At 43.6% G+C, this 20,179-nt stretch overlaps 1 protein-coding gene across 4 annotated transcripts in view; it reads right to left on the reverse strand.

The window, feature by feature from the left end:
- The window catches only part of LOC138259001 (inter-alpha-trypsin inhibitor heavy chain H4-like), a 536,359-nt gene that overhangs the window by 433,202 nt on the left and 82,978 nt on the right, over positions 1–20,179 (reverse strand). For all 4 annotated transcript variants that reach the window (XM_069206377.1, XM_069206375.1, XM_069206376.1 and 1 more), the window contains exon 4: positions 6,987–7,149. In XM_069206377.1, the coding sequence (XP_069062478.1) occupies positions 6,987–7,149 (163 nt within the window). The remainder of the gene's footprint in view (positions 1–6,986; positions 7,150–20,179) is intronic.

Genomic DNA, 20,179 nt, shown 5'->3' on the forward strand with positions numbered 1-20,179 from the left:
GCAATCAAGCAACTCTCATCTGCCCAATTATCATCATCCCCTTCTACAATTTGAGCTGGAAACCGTGATAGATAGTCTGCTCTGACATTCTTTCCTCCTTGAATATAGATGACTTCAAAGTCATACTGTATCAATCTTGCCGTGAACCTCGCAATTCTGGGTGTACCAGTTTTATTATTTGTGCCATTGAGAATCGACACGAGAGGTTTATGATCTGTTTTCAATATGAAATGTCTGCCCCAAATATAGTTTCTAAATTTCTCAACCGCCCACACACAAGCCAACAATTCCTTTTCAATAACAGAAAAATGAGTTTCCGGTTCCCTTAACGCTCTGGATGCAAACCCAATTGTGTTCTCTTCATCATTCTTCAACTGTGTTAAAACCGCTCCAACCCCTACATTACTTGCATCAACAGTTAAACAACATTGAACCTCTTGATCAAACGGTTTCAGTACCTTAGCACTAACTAATATCTTCTTTATTTCTTCGAATGCCTTATCACACTCAGTATCCCAAACAAAACATACCTCACTCTTCAAAAGATTGGATATCGGCCTAACTATGCTAGCAAAGTTTGATACGAATCGAGAGTAAAATTCACACATTCCTAAAAATGACTTCACTCCCCCTTTGTCCTTGGGGGGTGGAGCCTTATTCATGGCTTCTATCAAACCAGGTTTTGGTAAGATTCCCTCCTCCGAAATAACATGACCTAAATATTCTACTGATGGTTTCATAAATAAACACTTCTCTCTTTTTAGAACAATTCCACAAGAAGAAAACTTATCCAACACCTGTCTCAACACTTGGTTATGTTCACATTGAGTACCTTCATAAATCAGCACATCATCCTGAAACACTAATACATTTGGCGCATCTTTCAATATCGAACACATAATCCTTTGAAAGACTGAAGCTGCCGAGACTAACCCAAACGGCATGCGACAGTACTGGAACGTGCCAATAGGCGACACAAATGCTGTCAAATGTCTCGATTCTGGATCTAACTCAATCTGATGATAAGCGCTAGCAAGATCAAGTTTAGTAAATATCTTTCCATCCTTAACTGTAGACTACAATTCACTTATTTTTGGTAATGGATGTGTGTCCACCCAAATCTATTTGTTCAATACTCTCAAGTCCACACGCACTCTCAAATCTCCATTTTTTTTTCTTAGTAACCACTAAAGGAGAAGTCCATAGCGAAGACTCAACTGGCTCAATAATCCCTTTGTCACGTAAGCCAAGAAGTTCTTTTTCCAGTTCCTCTCTGATGCTAAAAGGTACACTCCTAAGTTTATGTTTGACTGGTATAGCATTGTTCTTAACCTTGATTTTGTGCTTGAATCCTTTTATCTTTCCTAAGTCTCCTGAAAATACCTCAGGATATTCATTTAACGTCTCTTCAACATCATTAACATCCCTAATCACTGTTACCTGATCTTTGGTACCAGGTCGCAAAACCATACCAAAAAGACCTTGATGAAACCAACCCAAGATATTTAAACCTTTCACTGCAACGTAAATTTTTCCTTGTATCTTTCTTCCCTTGAACTCCATAATATCCTCAAAATATCCTTGGAGATCTATTTTCCTCCCTTCATAAGAAACAGGAGCTCTATCTGGAGGTAACAAAGTACAATCTTTCCAATTCTGACTAAACAACTCTTGTGTTATCATTGTAATTCTTGCACCCAAATCTACTAACAGCCGTAAATGTTTATTTCCTACTCTAATGAGGACATACGGATCGATGCAGCACGCAGCATCATCACTCTTAATCATCTTGTCATCAATCACTAACACCATATCTTGAACTTCTCCAATCAAATTTTCAACCAACCCTTCCTCCTTCTCAACCACTGACGTTACTGCGTTGTTTCTTGAACGTTCACTCTGACACACTTTCGCAAAATGGCCAATTTTTCCACAATTCCTACATTGAACATTTAAAGCCGGACACACTCTGGCCCCTTTCACATGTAGAGCATATCCACATATAAAACAAATATTTTTTTGCCTAAAAAAAATACTCAAATTATTGTCTCTACTATTCTTGTATCCTTGGTTAGAAGGTTGCAAATTCATTGTTTTGTCCAATTTTCCTTTCTCCATTTTAGTTCGGACCACACCAATTCTGTCCCGACTATCCACAGATTTCTCTATTTCCTTAGTCGATTTTATTGATGATTCGATGCTCTTGGCAATTTTGATAGATTCAGCTAGTGTTGGATTGTCCAAAGATAGCAATTTCTGCTTAATTGATCTGTCCAAGCCTTGACAAATGAACTGATCCCTGATCAATTGATCACTCAATACACCAAACTGGCAGTCAGCTGCCAACAACCTCAGCGCAGAAATGTACGTATCCACATCTTCACCATTTTGCTGAACCCTCTTGAAAAACTTGTGTCTAGACACTACTAAACTTGGCGGAGAATCAAACCTGCTACTCATTTTCTTCACTGTAGATTCATATTCATCCTACTCCTCTTCGTCATTTGGTATATCCGGTAAATGTTTGAAGATAGCTCGACCTTCAAACCCAATAGAATGTAACAGTATGCATTTTTTACGTTCCGGTCTAAATCTCGCCGCTCCTATTGCCCCCAAATAAGTTTCAAAAGCGTCAAACCAATGCCTCCAGGCAATTTGTGGTTCACCTGGACTTTCCAAAAACGGGGGTGGAGGATTAACAGCCTGCATAGCGCAAAAAATGGCGAATCCAATACAATGCAATAAACCAAACTATTTTTCTTGTATATTAACTACAGGTAGTAACTTCCAATAATGTTTATGTACTTCGTTGTCCTTTAACACTTAGTAACTCTTTAAAATACAACATAGTCTTAAAATACTCATCCAAAATGGCTGCCGTATATGCCCATTTGTAATAGTAAGATAGCTTGTCTAGCACAACACTCCAACAGTGCTACTTCCTGTTATGCCTCATTAATCACACCTCCTGCTGAAGAAAACGCCTCACACAAGTAGCTCCAAGTCTGCTCCACACGTTGTTGGTTAATTGCCTCCAACTCGAACTTCACCAGACTGAAGCAGTGTCTGGAATGGGTTCGTCTCCGAGGGTCTCCTCGTCGCCAAAAAGAAGGTATGTAATAACCTTCTTAAACGATATCTGTTTAAATGTATTTATTATTGAGTAAAATCCACTTCAGACCCCCAGAGGAAACGCGTCCGTTTTCTCCGACGCTCCGACACCGTTTAGCGGTGTTCCCCCGTTGCCCCAGCAACCATCGTGAGCTCGAGCACCCGAGTCCTCCTAGACTCGAGCGCCAGCCCACACAACTTACTACAGACTTCTCATTGGTCTTACCTCACTCTGCTTTGGTAAGGGAGAGACACCTCTCAGTCGGTGCCTTGAAACAAGCTCAGCCCTGTGGTCGTGTCCCTATACTTCCAGAGGAACTTGCCAGAAGTCTGACTTGAGCCCTAACCAAGCCTGATACCTGAGAGAGCATTAGACTCTTCACCCGCCTTGTCTAATTCTGATCTGGCTACAGAGGAACACCAATGGTAGATGCCTAAAGCCCATACCAATGTCCATGGCCTCAGCTATTAATGTAGGCTCCTTGGAGTTCTGAGTGGGGTCTTCTTTGATGCTCCAGATGAGCACAAGTATCGTGACCATGCTCACATAACCCTGTCCTGCAGAAAAAGTGACAGCCTCAGCTGCAGCCTGGAAACCAGCCCAGCAGTCACCTTCAACCACTCATCCATTTCCACAGGCTCCCTGGTAGCCTGACTGGAGTTGTGTCTGAGCATTACCTGCTGAAGGAGCATGAGACTCAAAACAAGGATTGTTCAACTTTGTCCTTGGTATAGAGGTACCTCTGGTTTGTGAATTAAAACCATGCCAACTGTTATGTTCCGATTTATTCTAAGTGGCTTTCTGGAGATATGACTGGGGCCTTGTTATAATTTGATGCCCAGGAAGAATGAGCAATACCTCATCAGCATTTTATAGCTGTGGTTGTGGTACAGATCAACAAGTACAGCAGATGGATCAAGGCTAGACCAGCAACTACGCTCCTAGCCATGAATGCAGACTGCTCAAGTTCTGACTGGGGTTATCTGAGATTGATGCCACAGTGGAGCAAAGGACTCCTCACTGTGCTTTTCCTGTCCTGCCCTGGGCTATGAGGATTCCCCCATCTCAACCTGGAATTCAGGCTAGCAGTCATACCATCAGACACATAACCGTTCACACTAGTTTGCCAGAAGCCTGTCTAGAGATTTGTCTGAGTTTTACCTCTGGTGGAACACAAAACACCTAACAGGGAATTCCTGGCTGGTACTGGGAGCTCAGCATGGTGGCCTTGTCCCCACTCATTCTGGGAGGATTCTTGAGGTCTGACTAGGACCTTCTTGAGATCCTATGCCCTGAAGAAGCATGGTGCTCCTAATTGTGCTTTTGAAACACTGGGTATGGAGAGGTTATCCCAGGCAGTGCCTGGAGTCCAGTCCAGCAGCCATGAGCTTAGCCACTCATTTGGGCTTCCAAGTGGACTGAGATGGGTCTTGTCAAAGCCTGACACTCAAGTGGAGCGAGCACTGGACTTCTCACATGTCTTGCTGAACTCTTTGGTTGGTACACAGTGGCAACTCAGATTGGTATCTAGAGTGTTTCATAGGAGCATTTGCCCATCCATTTATACAGACTTCCTCGAGGTCTGACCTAGGTCTTGCCTGAGCTTGATATTCCAGTGAAGCAAGGTATTCCTTACTGGGCCTATCTAACTGTTCCCTGGTTACAGTGTGCTCCCTGCAATCGGAGGCTGGAGCCAAAGACTTAAGGAATGGGGTTTTCAATCAGTACATGCAAGGCGACTTCCCAGAGTTTTACCTGAGCTTGATATAGGTCCTATCTGTTTTTGAGGAGCCTGGGAGCCCCCACCAAGCTCAGGGAACACTTACATGGGTAGGAAAACTGGTCTTTGGAATGTAAACCCCTGGAGTCCTGCTCCTTAGGACCAATGTTGTGTAGTCCAACCCTCCCACTGGCTTCAAAGTGGGGCATGTCACCTACTGCTGCACTTAATTTACCTTGTCCCCACATGTGCAAAACTGATTTCAAGTCAGTCAGTTTTGGGGCTACCTATACAAAGGTCCCAATATGTCTCACAGAGTTCAAAGTCAGTATGGTTTCACTCTCTGACCTAGGACATCTGTGGGTACCCCCTGCGAAATGTGGTGCACTCCTTCCCTGCTTGGCTTTCCCAGACCAAGCAGTTTATTCATGGGTACCTAGAGATACCTTCTGCCTTTCGGAGCCCTCATCTCAGGTAAGCATTTTCTCTTGACAGTTATTAAGTTCCCACAAAAAGCTCACGTAACTCGGCATCTTGGAGTTACATGTATTGGCTGGACCTCTGCTATCTGTTACTACTACCACAGATGGCAGAGGAAAGTTATGGTAGCAATCAGATAGTCCAGAGACCTGGAGCCTTTGGCCAGACGACTCATTCGACTAGAGCCTCCAACCATATGGCCTCCAACCATATGGCCTTGGTCTTCCCTGGAGCTTTTCTCAGAAGGAAGGTCAAGGTTCTTGAAGCAGTCACCCTTATTCCACATATCTTTGTGCACTGCCCAGTCAGAGAGCCTGGCATCCTTGACTGTTAAATCACCGGCAGTTCCCCTCCAGGCACATGCATGCCAACTTGGTCCTCGAAGTTGCCTCCATATGTGGCCTCTAGTCATCTGTCTGAGCTTTGGGAAATATGACTCCCACCCCTGACCAGTTGACTAGTTAAAAGAAAGGCTCACACTTCATGTGATTTAAAGAGGGAGCCCTCTGACTGAACACTACATTAGTCCCTCCGGTGGCACTGGAATACCAGTGGGGTTATGTGCCAGGGAAAACAGCCTGACTCAGTAGATACCTTTCAATAGATTAATGAAAGGTAGCTGCTGTGTTGTTAACAAAATTCTGACCCAGAGCCACATCTTTATGAATAATTTATCTGTGGATGTCCCATGAATGTATGGAGCATCGGGAGTGATGGGGTAGTCCCTTCTAACTACACTTCAGACCCTAAATATGCAGCCTTAAACGCCAGCCTACAGGCCAACCATCCAACGTCAACTGAGGTATTATTGGGTCCAGGAGAGGTTCTGATTTAGGCCGCTTTTATGAGTTGCATAGGGCTGTGATGCTGAAATTACCAGAATAGATTCTGATTGGCAATTGCTCCTCTGAACTGCACAATTAAAAACTTTCCGTCCCATGAATAGGAAATTATCATGCAGACCCAGAATTAATGGACCCCATGGTGTTGGGGGGGTCAGGTAGGGGTTAGGTTGTATCAGACTGCGCCTCTTTCCGCATTGCCTCCCCAAATCTGCATGTCAATTTACAGGGTGCATTTCTAGGCCCAGAATATCACAAAATCCCCTGCCTAATGAATATGAAACAGGTCACATTTTGCAACCCAATGTGAATGATTAAGAAAGCAAGGACAGTGGCTTGCACGAAACAGCTCACCACCAATCCTGCATTTGCTTTTCTGAATGGGAAACCTGCCTCTAAGCAGCGAAGCAAGTTGAGTGAATTGGATATGATGTATGATATGAATTGAGACAGCGAAATGAAATTTGAATAAAGGGAGTAACATACATATTTTAGATTTTTCCTTAAAATGGCTAATGTGCAGTTAGAGCCATAAATGTAAAACTAAGGACCTGATTTACAACTTGGCCAAATTAGAACATCAGACAAAAATTGGCAGATATCCCGTCCACTCTATTTAGATTGTATTCAAAGTGTACACGACAAATAGGGCACAAGAGATATTGCAAACATCCACAAAGTTTACTGAAATAGAAAAGTGACAGTAACTGTTTTTGATTTTTGTAAGGGATGTAATTGTACACACTTTCACAGCTAATGTACATTTACAAAATTGTGTTTCTATAAATGCACTTTATCTACAAGAGAGAAAGTTAGCTTTGACAAATCATACCTGGAAATGTTTGACCAGTTGTTTGGGTTTGACCTTGATGAGCAGCTGATAGTTGCCCAACTTCCGCTTGAGTAATTCCTCATAAATCAGCTCAAAGGTAACTTTGCTTTCAGCTGCTACGTTGACGGAAATCGTAAACTTTTCGAGCAACCTTCCTGTGGCTCTGAAAAAAACATGGTAAAAGATCTATTGGTATTTTTGAGTGTTCATGTGCCAACATGCAGCCATTTGTCCGCTTTAGGATGCCTTGTTTCAAATGAACGAGAAAGTATGTATTGATCATATTTGGGTTACATAGGTTAGTATAATCTTAAACTTTCTCAGACACTCCTGACGCTTATGATGCAGATGGCTGTCAACTGTGCTTGTCTTCTGGTATTTAGTTAGTACCGAAGTGTGTGTGGGTAGAGTTCATTCAGATTGCACCAAGCGAGAGTCAAGCCATTCAGCTCTCCACTCCGCTGAATACTGTACGTCTGGCACCTTTGTTATATAACTGAAGGCTGGTATTATTAAAGGATGGCTATACTCTATATTGAAGACATCCGGACCTGACTAAATTGAATTCATTGACAGGAATAAAACTCATCCTACATCAGTGTAGGAAGGTAGCCTCTTACTAGCCTTGTTACCCCCACTTTTGGCCTGTTAGTGAGTATATGTCAGGGTGTTTTTACTGTCTCACTGGGATCCTCCTAGCCAGGGCCCAGTGCTCATAGTGAAAACCCTATGTTATCAGTGTGTTTGATATGTGTCACTGGGATCCTGCTAGCCAGGACGCCAGTGCTCATAAGTTTGTGGCCTATATGTGTTCCCTGTGTGGTGCCTAACTGTATCACTGAGGCTCTGCTAAACAGAACCTCAGTGTTTACGCTCTCTCTGCTTTTAAAATTGTCACTGCAGGCTAGTGACTAATTTTACCAATTCTCATTAGCACACTGGAACACCCTTATAATTCCCTTGTATATGGTACCTGGGTACCCAGGGTATTGGGGTTCCAGGAGATCCCTATGGGCTGCAGCGTTTGTTTTGCCACCCATAGGGAGCTCAGACAATTCTTACACAGGACTGCCACTGCAGCCTGAGTGAAATAACAGCCACGTTATTTCACAGCCATTTTACACTGCACATAACTAACTTATAATTCACCTATATGTCTAACCCTCACTTGGTCAAGGTGAGGTGCAAAGTTACTTAGTGTGTGGGCACCCTGACACTAGCCAAGGTGCCCCCTCATTGTTCAGGGCAAATTCCCCGAACTTTGTGAGTGCGGGGACACCATTACACGCGTCCACTACACATAGGTCACTACCTATGTGTAGCGTCACAATGGTAACTCCGAACATGGCAATGTAACATGTCTAAGATCATGGAATTGTCACCCCTATACCATTCTGGTATTGGGGGGACAATTCCATGATCCCCCGGGTCTCTAGCACAGAACCCGGGTACTGCCAAACTGCCTTTCCGGGGTTTCCACTGCAGCTGCCAACCCATCAGACAGGTTTCTGCCCCCCCTGGGGTCTGAGCAGCCCAGGCCCAGGAAGGCAGAACAAATGATTTCCTCTGAGAGAGGGTGTTACACCCTCTCCCTTTGGAAATAGGTGTGAATGGCTGGGGAGGAGTAGTCTCCCCCAGCCTCTGGAAATGCTTTGATGGGCACAGATGGTGCCCATCTCTGCATAAGCCTGTCTACACCAGTTCAGGGATCCCCCAGCCCTGCTCTGGCGTGAAACTGGACAAAGGAAAGGGGAGTGACCACTCCTCTGACCAGTACCTCCCAGGGGAGGTGCCCAGAGCTCCTCCAGTGTGTCCCAGACCTATGCCATCTTGGATTCAGAGGTGTTGGGTCACAATAGACTGCTCTGAGTGGCCAGTGAAAGCAGGTGACGTCAGAGACCCCTCCTGATAGGTGCTTACCTCTTTCAGTAGCTATGCCTCCTTTCTTAGTAGCCAAACCTACTTTTCAGGCTATTTAGGGTCTCCCCTCTGGGCTATTCCTCAGATAATGAATGCAAGAGCTCACCAGAGTTCCTTTGCACTTCCCTATTCGACTTCTGCCAAGGATCGACCGGTGACTGCTCCAGGACGTCTGCAAAACCGCAACAAAGTAGCAAGACGACTACCAGCAACATTGTAGCGCCTCATCCTGCCGGCTTTCTCGACTGTCTCCTGGTGGTGCATGCTCTGAGGGCTGTCTGCCTTCACCCTGCACTGGAAGCCGAGAAGAAATCTCCCGTGGGTCGACGGAATCTTCCCCCTGCCAATGCAGGCACCAAACTTCTGCATCACTGGTCCTCTGGGCCCCCTCTCATCCTGACAAGCGTGGTCCCTGGAACACAGAAGCTGGGTCCAAGTGTCTCCCACATTCCAGTGGCCCTTCTGTCCAAATTTGGTGGAGGTAAGTCCTGCCTTCCCACACCAGACAGCAAACCTGTACTGTGTGATTTGCAGCTGCTCCAGCTTCTGTGCATTTCTCCAAGGATTCCTTTGTGCACAGCCTAGCCTGGGTCCCCAGCACTCCGTCCTGCAGTGCTGAACCCGCTGAGCTGGACTCCGATGTCGTGGGACTCTCTTTTTGTGACTCAGAGTTCACAGATCTTCTAAGTGACTGTTCCAGTACTTCTGCGGGTGCTGCCTGCTTTTGCGGGGGCTCTCTGAGTTGCTGAGCGGCCCCCTGTCTCCTCCGCCGAGGGGCGACATCCTGGTCCTTCCTGGTCGCCAGCAGCACCCAAAAACCTCCACTGCAACTCTTGCAGCTAGCAAGGCTTGTTTGCGGTATTTCTGCCTGTAAATACATCTGCAACATCCAGCATGCCGTTGGACATCTTCTGACCAAAGAAGAAGTTCCTAGCCCTTTTCGTTGTTGCAGACTCTTTGGCTTCTTCCACACGAGGCAGCCCTTTTGCACCTTCATCCGGGGCTTTGTGGGTACCTGCCCCTCCTGGACACTTTCGTGACTCTTGGACTTGGTCCCCTTCCTTTACAGGTCCTCAGGTCCAGGAATCCGTCTTCAGTATTTTGCTGGTGCTTGTGGTTCTTGCAGAATCCCCTATCACGACTATTGTGTCTTTCTTGGGTAGTAGGGTCACTTTACTCCTACTTTTCAGGGTCTAGGGGTGGGGTATTTTGGACACCCTTACTGTTTTCTCACAGTCCCAGCAACCCTCTACAATCTCCCTTAGGTCTGGGGTCCATTCGGGATTCGCATTCCACTTTTGGAGTATATGGTTTGTGTTGCCCCTAGACCTATGTCTACCTATTGCATCCTATTGTGATTCTACATTGTTTGCACTACTTTTCTTACTGTTACTTACCTGTTTTGGGTTTATGTACATATAAGTTGTGTATATTACTTACCTCCTAAGTGAGGGTATTCTCTGAGATACTTTTGGCATATTGTCACTAAAATAAAGTACCTTTATTTTTAGTAACTCTGAGTATTGTGTTTTCTTATGATATTGTGCTAAATGATATAAGTGGTACAGTAGGAGCTTTGCATGTCTCCTAGTTCAGCCTAGGCTGCTTTGCCATAGGTAACTTCTATCAGCCTAAGCTGCTAGAAACACCTCTATTCTACCAATAAGGGATAACTGGACCTGGCACAGGGTGTAAGTACCACAAGGTACCCACTATCAGCCAGGCCAGCCTCCTACAATCAGCATAATGTATATTTTTGCAATTAAGCATGAATCATCACTGCTTGACACCTGTCTTCCTTTAGTTGCCATAAGGCTTCAGACTTCAAAGGCTGAAAGTCCTGTGATGCCCACTTGGAGCCAAATGTTGTCACTTTCTGTCTATCAGCAGTAGCCCATGGTGCCACTTACAGAGAAGCTGCTAGCTCCATGTTCTCAGTAAAGCAGCCGTTTGAATTCATGAAGTGTTATGCAATTGTTGACAAAACAGAACTGGCGATGAATGGGTTTACAGGTTCAAGCACACAAGAGGAGAGTGTGAGTAAATTGTTTATTTATTACATGAAAACACTGACACGGACCAGGGAGTTTTTTGACTGATCGTTAATAAGGGTCACTTCATTTGTGGGGTAGGAAACATCAGCATTCTCAAGAGTTGAGAGGTTGTCCTTAATTACTGAAAAGCAACACAAATTGGATGTTGATGAGTCCGTTCAGTCAAGGAAGTTAGCATGAGGCTGTGTAGTGTCTGCTGACTTGCACACTCTAGGCCTCCGTTAAAATGAGCATTCGGCTCACGAGGTGACCATCACTCACCTGGTGAGGCAGCACAATGTCCATAAGTGACTGAAATGTGGAGTGCAGTAGCCATATGCAATCAAACATCTTTGCAGCTGGTGGAGAGAAAAAGAGCTTTTGTAGAAGATCAGACCTAAACAGTATACCAGTCTCCAGCCACACAGTCTCCTCTCTCCTTTTACAGATGGCATACTCCCGGTGCCACAAGAAAATAAGGCAACACCTTTATTTTCTTCACATTCAGGTCTCCAGTGGGGTGTGTTGGAGTGTAGTTTTTATAATTAAAATTAACATGAAATGTGTATGAACCAATGCATAATAATGCTGCATAGAAAATGTATTGCTGTGTTTTATTAAACGTGTGTTCGAAATGTGCCCAAGGGGAGTGGCCAACAATGTATATGATGATTAATGAAATTGACTAATAATGAAATATTAATGTACTAATGTATGATTTTGTACTAGTATTAAGAGTTATATGTTAAGGATTTGCTAATTAATTCACTAGGCCTTAGTTAGCATGAGTCGGGGCCTAGCTGCCCAGTTTCAAGTTAAATGTGTTTTTCTAACGTGCAGTGTGCTGACTTGCTGAAGGACATGTAGTTCTACTTTTCCAGAAGCTAGAAAATGAGTGTAACCATAGTAGATTCATTCTCATGAAGATTCGACTTGCTCAAGGAGACATTCTTGCCGAATGCAACAGTGTAAACTTGCAATAGGTACAAGGTCGCCTGAACCGGTATAGACAATGGGACTACTGACTGAGCCTGAGAAAGTATAAGTTTCTAACTGACATTCTACCCATTGGAGACGTCAATCACAGGAGACAATAAACTACGTGAGAACTGTTATGGGGTGACAATCTTAATGAGGCGAGATGAAAGCCATTGGATGGAGATGAGGGTGCGCCAAAACTTGCCCAATTGGAGATTAGGGGACTGTACAACAAGTTTGATATAAAATTCTTGGACACAAGGAGAAATCAGCCATTAGATGCCATTCCGAGCCAATCTATGCGCCGTTTGGCCCTAGCCATTACGAGCTATTACAAGCCATTTTGCCATTCCATGCTGTCACTTTGTTACTCTGCCCGAAGACTTTGCTGTTTGATTTTTCAAACCATCCTCACCTTGCCTTGCCCGATTCTATACTTTTCCTCCTTATGAGGGAAGTATTCCCTTTCGCCCGGTCTTGCTGAACTTTGCTATGTTTCCTGGCTGATGGCAGATCAACTGATGCCCTGAGGACGGAGACTGACTCTGTATGCTGACCCATTACGGAGGGTAACTATATGATGATGAAATTGTAATTGTCTATTTGCCTTTCCTTTCTAGGTACCAACTGCTTCTTTTGATAGAGACCATAGATAGATGTTTTCTAAATTTGTGTTGCTAAATTGTTTTGCATGAAGTCCAACATGCCAATGCTAATTCGAGGTTAGTTATGGGGTTCACTAAACAAACGCAAATAGGCAAATGACTGAATCTATGCTCTGTTGAACAATGCGCTAATGATACTCTGCTAAAGGTTAACCCATGTTGAGGTTGTGCTATTTTCTAATGTTTATGATCTTTGCTTTGATGAAATCTTATTCGAGTTGCCATATTCTTACCGTGCTGATGTGTTTTCTGTTATTAAGACTAATAAACTTGCTAGTAGAGTGTAATCAATAGGGAATAAACATCATAAACTTGCTAAATCTGGTGTGGTTACTCATGACTGAAAGGTCATGGTGGAGTTTGAATCTTATTAATGTCATTGATTAATATGATCGATTTGCTATTGTGAATATTGATGAGGTTAATTGACTTATTGATTGACATGTTGATTAGTTATCTCGCCCTAAGGTGTCTTCAATCAGGGTCAAAAGATTAATCGGCCTAAAAACGAGTCCCAGAGTGAATAAATTATCTAGATTGGGACGTGTTATCAGGTGTACAAACAAAAGAAGCAAAAGAAGTACTGCACTGCATATATAACTATAGTATACTGTGATTTTATGGTTATGCATAGCCCCTTTTATTTACTACTCTGAGCAGCAAGACTTTAAGGAATAAATAAGTGGTATGTATGAACACATAACTTGAATGGAACTCCACAGTCCATTTTAAACTCTCTTGACACCATCTTGCTCCTCTTTTGTTTGCTGCTCCAAACAGATAACTGTGACTTGCTTTCATTATAATAATTTCCTAAATTATAAATTCATTTCACAGTATTCAAAATATTGTAAATTATGTTTTTAAGTTGGCTGATTTATGAGATTATCTTTGGATAGTTTGAATGTGGGGTCTAACGTTTTAAAATTAGGTATATTTGATGTACTATGTGTGTTTTCAAAACAACAAGATTGAGAAAACTATGTAAATAGTAGAAAGAGAGTAACAATAACTGTGATGAAAACATAAATCAATTAGGTATCCTGATAATGTTTAGAACTATTTAACTTCACGGTTATTCTTTCAGTGAGGGCCACACTCGCTACACTCCTTCAAAGAAAGCATAAGGGCTTTGGACGCTGTCAAGCATATGTCAAAGCATAGTTGAAATTTGGGCTTAAGGTGCAGGGAGCCAGCCTGAAAGAAGTCGGAACGTCACGACATGACGCAGCGCCATACTTTTTATTTTAAGCCGAATGGGCTTGCTTAGATGCATGCAGTATCTTTTTCATAGCTGATTGGATACGTTGATTGCACTGCAATGATTGTCACTTGGACGTTTTCCATGTCAACTGTGCACTAGGTTAAAGAAAATAGGTGATTTTTTTAAAGAAAGAGGGATATCAAATAAACAGATATACTGGAAAAGTCACAAATTTACAAAATACACTAAATTAAGGTGAAACGTTTTGTGGGAAGACACAATTTAGAAAATACTATTTATTGAATAGAGATTTTCAGAAAATACTTGGTTTAAAAACATTGAAGTAAAAATATTAGAAGAGAGGAGGAGATAATTACAAGAATAATAAGTAAAGAGATTACGATAACAGCCTATGATACAGTTTGATCCCTGTTGAGGAGCAAAAGGAAAGGAGCTTTGGTTGAGGATGATGTGTTCGTGTCCCTACAAGAGGATGAAGATAGGACCAATAGGTGTCCAGGTGGGAAATGTAGAAAGAAGCAAAACATTTGAATGAACCACATATTATGGATTCAAGAGAGTATGGAGGACTAACGGCCTGATTACGATCCTTGCCGGATGGGATACTCCATCACAAATCTGACAGAAATCCTGCCCGCTGTATTACAAGTTTCATTATATCCTATGGAACTTGTAAAATGGTGGGCAGGATATTTTCACGGAGTATCCTATCAGCCAAGGTTGTAATCAGGCCCTAAGTGTCTCACATAATTTGTGTCCCAAGTAGTATGAAGAAAAAAAAAGTAGGATATCTTGCCAAAAAAGGGGGATGTCAACGTACCATATCTTAGGAATATTTAAATAAAGACATGGGGAAATATGTATTAGATTTACATGCAGATGCGTTTACAGAAAATGTGTTTGGCGAAACTAATGAGATAAAGCCCAACAAAAAAAAAACTTTGGGTCATAAGCTATTTAACTTCAAAGATATCACATATCCACGTAGTTCAGATTGGTGGTCACTACATCTTGTGTGTAGGAAAGTTGCTTTTTGTCATGGTTACCCCCACTTTTTGCCTGTTGTCAGTGTGCTTAGACTGTTTTCACTCAGATCCTGCTAACAGTAACCCCAGTAATTGTGCTCTCTCCTCTCAATTTGGTTTTACACCCCGCAATTGGCATACTGGTGTACACCTGTACGTCCCTAGGATATGGTACTTAGGTACCCAGGGCATTGGTCTCCAGTGGTTTCCCATGGGCTGCAGCATGTATCATGCCACCCATGGAAGCCCATGCAAACTGTGTCTGCAGGCCTGCGATTTGCACCCTCCGTGAAAAATTGTATGCACCCTTTCACTGCTGGTCACTACACCAGGTCTCTCTAAGTCACCCCTATGGTAGTCTCTTCCAGCCCTAAGGGCAGGGTGCGGGTCTGTGTGTGTGTGGGCACCCCTGCATGAGCAGAGGTGCCCCTGTGAACTCCAGTTCCAGTTCCAATTCTCTGGACTTCGTAAGTGTGGAGAAGCCATTTTAGCTATGTACAGGCCATAGGTTACTATCCATGGTCCAGCTACATAATGGTAACTCCGTACGTGGACATGTTTGGCATCAAACATGTCGGAATCATACCCCAATACTGATGTCCATACCAGTGGCATGATTCCAAGCACTCTGGGGGCTCCTTAGAGGACTTCCCAGTATTGCTCTTACCAGTCTTCCAGGGTGGGTGAGCAGCCCATGCTGCTGCATCCTCCCAGACAGGATTCTGCCCTCCTGCTGCTAGACTAGCTCAAGCAGGGGAAGGCAGAACAAAGATTTCCTGTGGGAGATGGGTGCAACCTCCTCCCCCTTGGAAATTGGTGTTACAAGGCTGGGGAGGGGTAGCCTCCCCTCGCCATCGGCTTGCTTTGAAGGACACATTTTGTGACCTCCACACATAATCCAGTTTGCTCAAGTCCAGGGACCCCCAGACTCTGCTCTAGTGTGAAACTACAAAAAGAAAAGGGGAATGACCACTCCCCTGTCCATCACCCCCACACGGGTGGTGCCCAGAGCTCCTCCAATTGGCCATTTGATCCTGCTATCTTGAAATCAAGATGGGCAGAGGCCCATAGGAGTATTAGAGTGGTCAGGATAGGCAGGTAATGTCAGTTGCCCCTCTGATAGGTGGTCACCTTGCAAAGTGACAAAGCCCCTTTTTAGGCAATGTTGGGACTCCCTTGTGGGTGGGTCCCCGGATTCGGTGTGCAAGACTCCATCAGAACTCCTCTGCAACAACCTCTTCTGCTCCTGGCCATCGGAACTGTGGCTGGACTTCACAGGAACCGAACAAGACTGCAACACCAAGATGACCTCACCTTGCAACATTGTTTCCGTGGCTCCTGTCAGCACTTTGCAACATTTCCACAGCTGTGCATCCTCTGGGGTTGGCAAGACTTTAGCTGCACCAAAGAAGCAAGAAGGAATCTCCCTTGTAGTGAAGGAGTCACTTCCCCTGCACCCTCAGGCACCTAAGGCAATGATGTCCGGCTGCTGAGATCTTCTGTCCTCTGGATCTGCAAAGATTCTCCAACACAGGTGGTGATTCTGAGGGGTCCCCTGGGCCCTCTTTGCCTTCTTTCCAACTTGGGAGACAGTGAGCCCTTGCCTCTTCCTCCAGGACAGGATCCTTGTGCTGCGACTGTTGCAGCAACGAAGGCGAGTTGAGTCCTGCTCCAAAGGATCTTCAGGCTCCAAGTAGCCCCGGCCTCCAGCACTCTACCTCTGCAAGGACAGTCTCCTCTCTGCTGCTACAGAGACGTGGGACTCCTCTCTTGCTGTGCTGCCTAGGCCTCACTGCAACTTACTGTGCCTACTGCAGTGGGTTTCTCGTTTGGGCTCCCACAGGTCCTCTTCATCTAGAATCCAACGTTGGGTTCCACTGGTCTGGTCCTGTTCTTGCACTGTTCCAATCCTAATTCCCCATGTTAGCATATGGATCAACCAGATAACTTACCTCTGCTCTAAAGAAAGGTGACACTGGTTTGTACTGATGCACATCCTGTGCAACCTCTAGACATTTGCAAGTTTAGATGCTCATACGCTACAACACATCGGTTGCCCTGATGTGAAAAAGTCTAACCAGAAAAAAACAATTCTGCTCTGCCTAGTAAAACCAAAATAAAGTAGCATAGCATTCTTGTTATGGGTATATAATTAATCCAAAATCACGGGTATGTAGAGTGTACATGTTTTACTTATTAATTAAATGAACATACACAATATATATATATATATATATATATATATATATATATATATACATATATATATATTGTTGTTTACAATAAGAATGTATTAGTTCACACTCAATCAAGCTGTCTTCCACATTGTTTTAGCATGAAACATAGTCCCTGAAATTAATGATAGTTCATGTCCATCAAGTTTTAGAGGTTGTGATTTGCATGAATATCCTTAGTCAGTTTGAAGAATCAAGCTGAGTGATGCGAAGATTCAGCCGATACGTGTTTCGTCCCTGATGAGAGACTTCTTCAAGGCATCTAATGTACCACAAATGGAATCTTCCAAATTAAAGATAAGATGGATGAGGAACTTGAAAAGTGTCTTCCTCTATGGCAAGTGTTTAGGAGTAACTTCATGTATAAAAGTGTACGAAATTATAGAGCCTCCATGGGAAAAGTAGCAAAAATCCTTAATTTTGGAATCCAAATAAAGATGCAAAGTTGTGTCTTGAATCAATGGTAGGCCATAAGCTATGGTATCCAAACTTCCAAGTAGCAGGCCGTAGTATGTAGCAGAGGAATTTTAGTTGGGCCTTGATACGCCTTCACAATAAGGTCTCTATCAAGCCGGCATGTTCCTCGGCATCAACGGTGCTCCGTGCACATTCTGAATTTGGCCTGCTACTTGTAAGAGGAGATCTGCCCCAGTAGATGGTGAAACAGGATGGGGGAGAGAAACCAAACTGGTCTTCAAAGGAAGGAAGGACATTTGGAGCAGCTCAGGAACCCTACCCTCCCATTTCCTGCAAACCCAGACCACCAGGTACCCTCTGGATTAGATTAGAAGAAGGCAAGATAGGGGTGTGTTAAGGATTTTTAGCCGCAACAGTGGGTGGGCTCAGCCAGACCTAACCTCCAAAATTCAGTTTCTGCCATTTTGGATTTTCAAGGAATGTTGCTTCCTGGAATTGATTTTTGCCACACTTCCCATGAAGTTGTCATCCAAGAGGTTATTGGCCTGTCTGTGATTGGACAGTTCCCCCCTGCCTTCCACCCCAATAGCAAGGATAAATATGGCAGAGCTGCATCCACACCTCAGATCCATGCTGGAAGAAGATACTGGAGAAGAATGACTGCCCTGCTGGAACTCTGGCCTGCACCTGGTCACTGCACTCACAAGGACTGCTCCACCTGCACACTTTGGGCTTCAACAAGACAAGGACTTTGCCTTGCTTCTGCAACTCCAGAAGTAGACTCCCTGTAAGCTACACGTACGAAGGAGCTGCCCAGAGTCCCCTGCATTAAGTCCTGTAAGAAGAGCCCAGTTGACCAGCGTCCAGTGACCATTTGAGGATTCTGACCAGGTGCATTCCGGGAACTGTGGTCCCAACTCCCAAGGAGCACCTCAGAGCTTTGGGAACCTTGGATCAAGTTGTGGACACTTTAAGGACCCAAGAAGGACCTCTGGAAGAAGATCCAAAAGTTTGGAGACGTTTGGAGCAACTCCATAAATTGAAGAGGTGCATAGTTGTAGTCCCAGACTCCAAGAGACAAACCAGAGCCTCTGAACCCTTGACTGGTGCTGTGGACCACTTTCCTGAATCAAGAAACACTTCTAAAACTAAGTGTAACAGTGTTAGTTCATGGGTGGTCTGAACTCTGGGATTTGTCCCTGTCCAGTGTGACCTTTTCTAACCCTTTGAACGCTAGTTGCTTCTATGCGCTAGAAACATTAATTCTTTAAAAATTTGTATCTCTGGTTCCCCTTATCCGATTTTAATCTTTTTGGTGTCAATTTAAAGATAAACATATAATGTAATTTTATAAATTGGTGTTGGATTTTTATTATGTTTTACATATTTACTGTTTTGTGATTTTTAAATGCTTTACACACTTGTCTCCTAAGTTAAGCCTTGTCGCTCGTTTCCAAGCTAACAAGGGTTGAGCGGGGAATAATTTATTGAGACCTGACTGGACCTAGTGGGCGTTAGTGGCTTATTTCTAAAATTAGGTACTTACTCGTCCTTACCAATAATCCATATCTATAAGGCCCTTGCTATTTCTTGCTATTTCTAATGCCTTTATGCTAATCCTTAGTACTCACCTGTATATATTTTGTGTATGCTTGCCTCCAGAGAGGGGGGATTGCCTATTGAATTCTAGTTCAGTGTTACTATAATAAAGTACCTTTATTTTTGCAACATTGTGTGGTCCCTTTCATGTGTGATAAGTTACTATGCGACTACTGTGGTATTACAAGTGCATTACACTCCTCCTAGATAAGGCTTGGCTGCTCACCACAGCTACCACTAGAGAGCTATGGCTTCCTAACACTGTTACACCTTCTAATGAGGGTTGCCTGGACCTGGTTTAGGTGACAACACCATGGGTGTCCACCACACACCAAACCAGCCTCCTACAATGTGGCAGAGTATTTCTATGCTTGGATTAGAAAGCCATTGGAGAGAGAAGAGAGAACTGTGATGAAAACAGAATGTTCATGCCCTCCTGTAGGTAATAAAGAAACAATTACACCTAATTTAGATCCTGATTTGAAGCTGGGTAGAGATCCTAGCGAAGGTCAGGAATACTTGCTAAGACATTGTCAGGATAAATTACTGAACGTGTTTGGTCCTCTTGCCAAATTATTAGTAGAAGAGGCATAATATAAGGCAGTGATATTGATTTGAATGTACTAAGAGAATGGGGAAAAAGAGCTGTGTGCTTTTTAGGCAATGCAAATGCAGGCCTTATATCATTGGGCAGTTTTAGTGAGAATCAGCCCAAAATTGTGAGATTAGACTAGAAACTAGTCTAGCAAGGAAGCAAGAGGTTTGTTGTTTGAAGAAAGGATGGTGAAGTCCTTGGTGAAATACATATCTACTTTCATAGCTTAAGTCCCTGCTGAGGGAAGTACCTGGAGTAATTCATTTATACAGTAAAGCCACCTGGAGTGGGCAACCTTTCTGTTACAAGTTCCAGTATGGCCAATGAAGAACACTGTTTAGAGGAAATGAAGGAACAAGAGTTTTCTTTTGTGAAAGAGGTATTGGAGGAAGGAACATCATGAGACAAATACAGATCTCAAATTCCGGTCAAGGTGAGCACAAACACTATTCGTAGACCTTTACATGTAATAGTGGGAGGAAAATAAAGAGACTTAAGGGCA

The sequence above is a fragment of the Pleurodeles waltl genome, chromosome 9 (assembly GCF_031143425.1).
Source record: "Pleurodeles waltl isolate 20211129_DDA chromosome 9, aPleWal1.hap1.20221129, whole genome shotgun sequence".
Lineage (NCBI taxonomy): Eukaryota > Metazoa > Chordata > Amphibia > Caudata > Salamandridae > Pleurodeles > Pleurodeles waltl.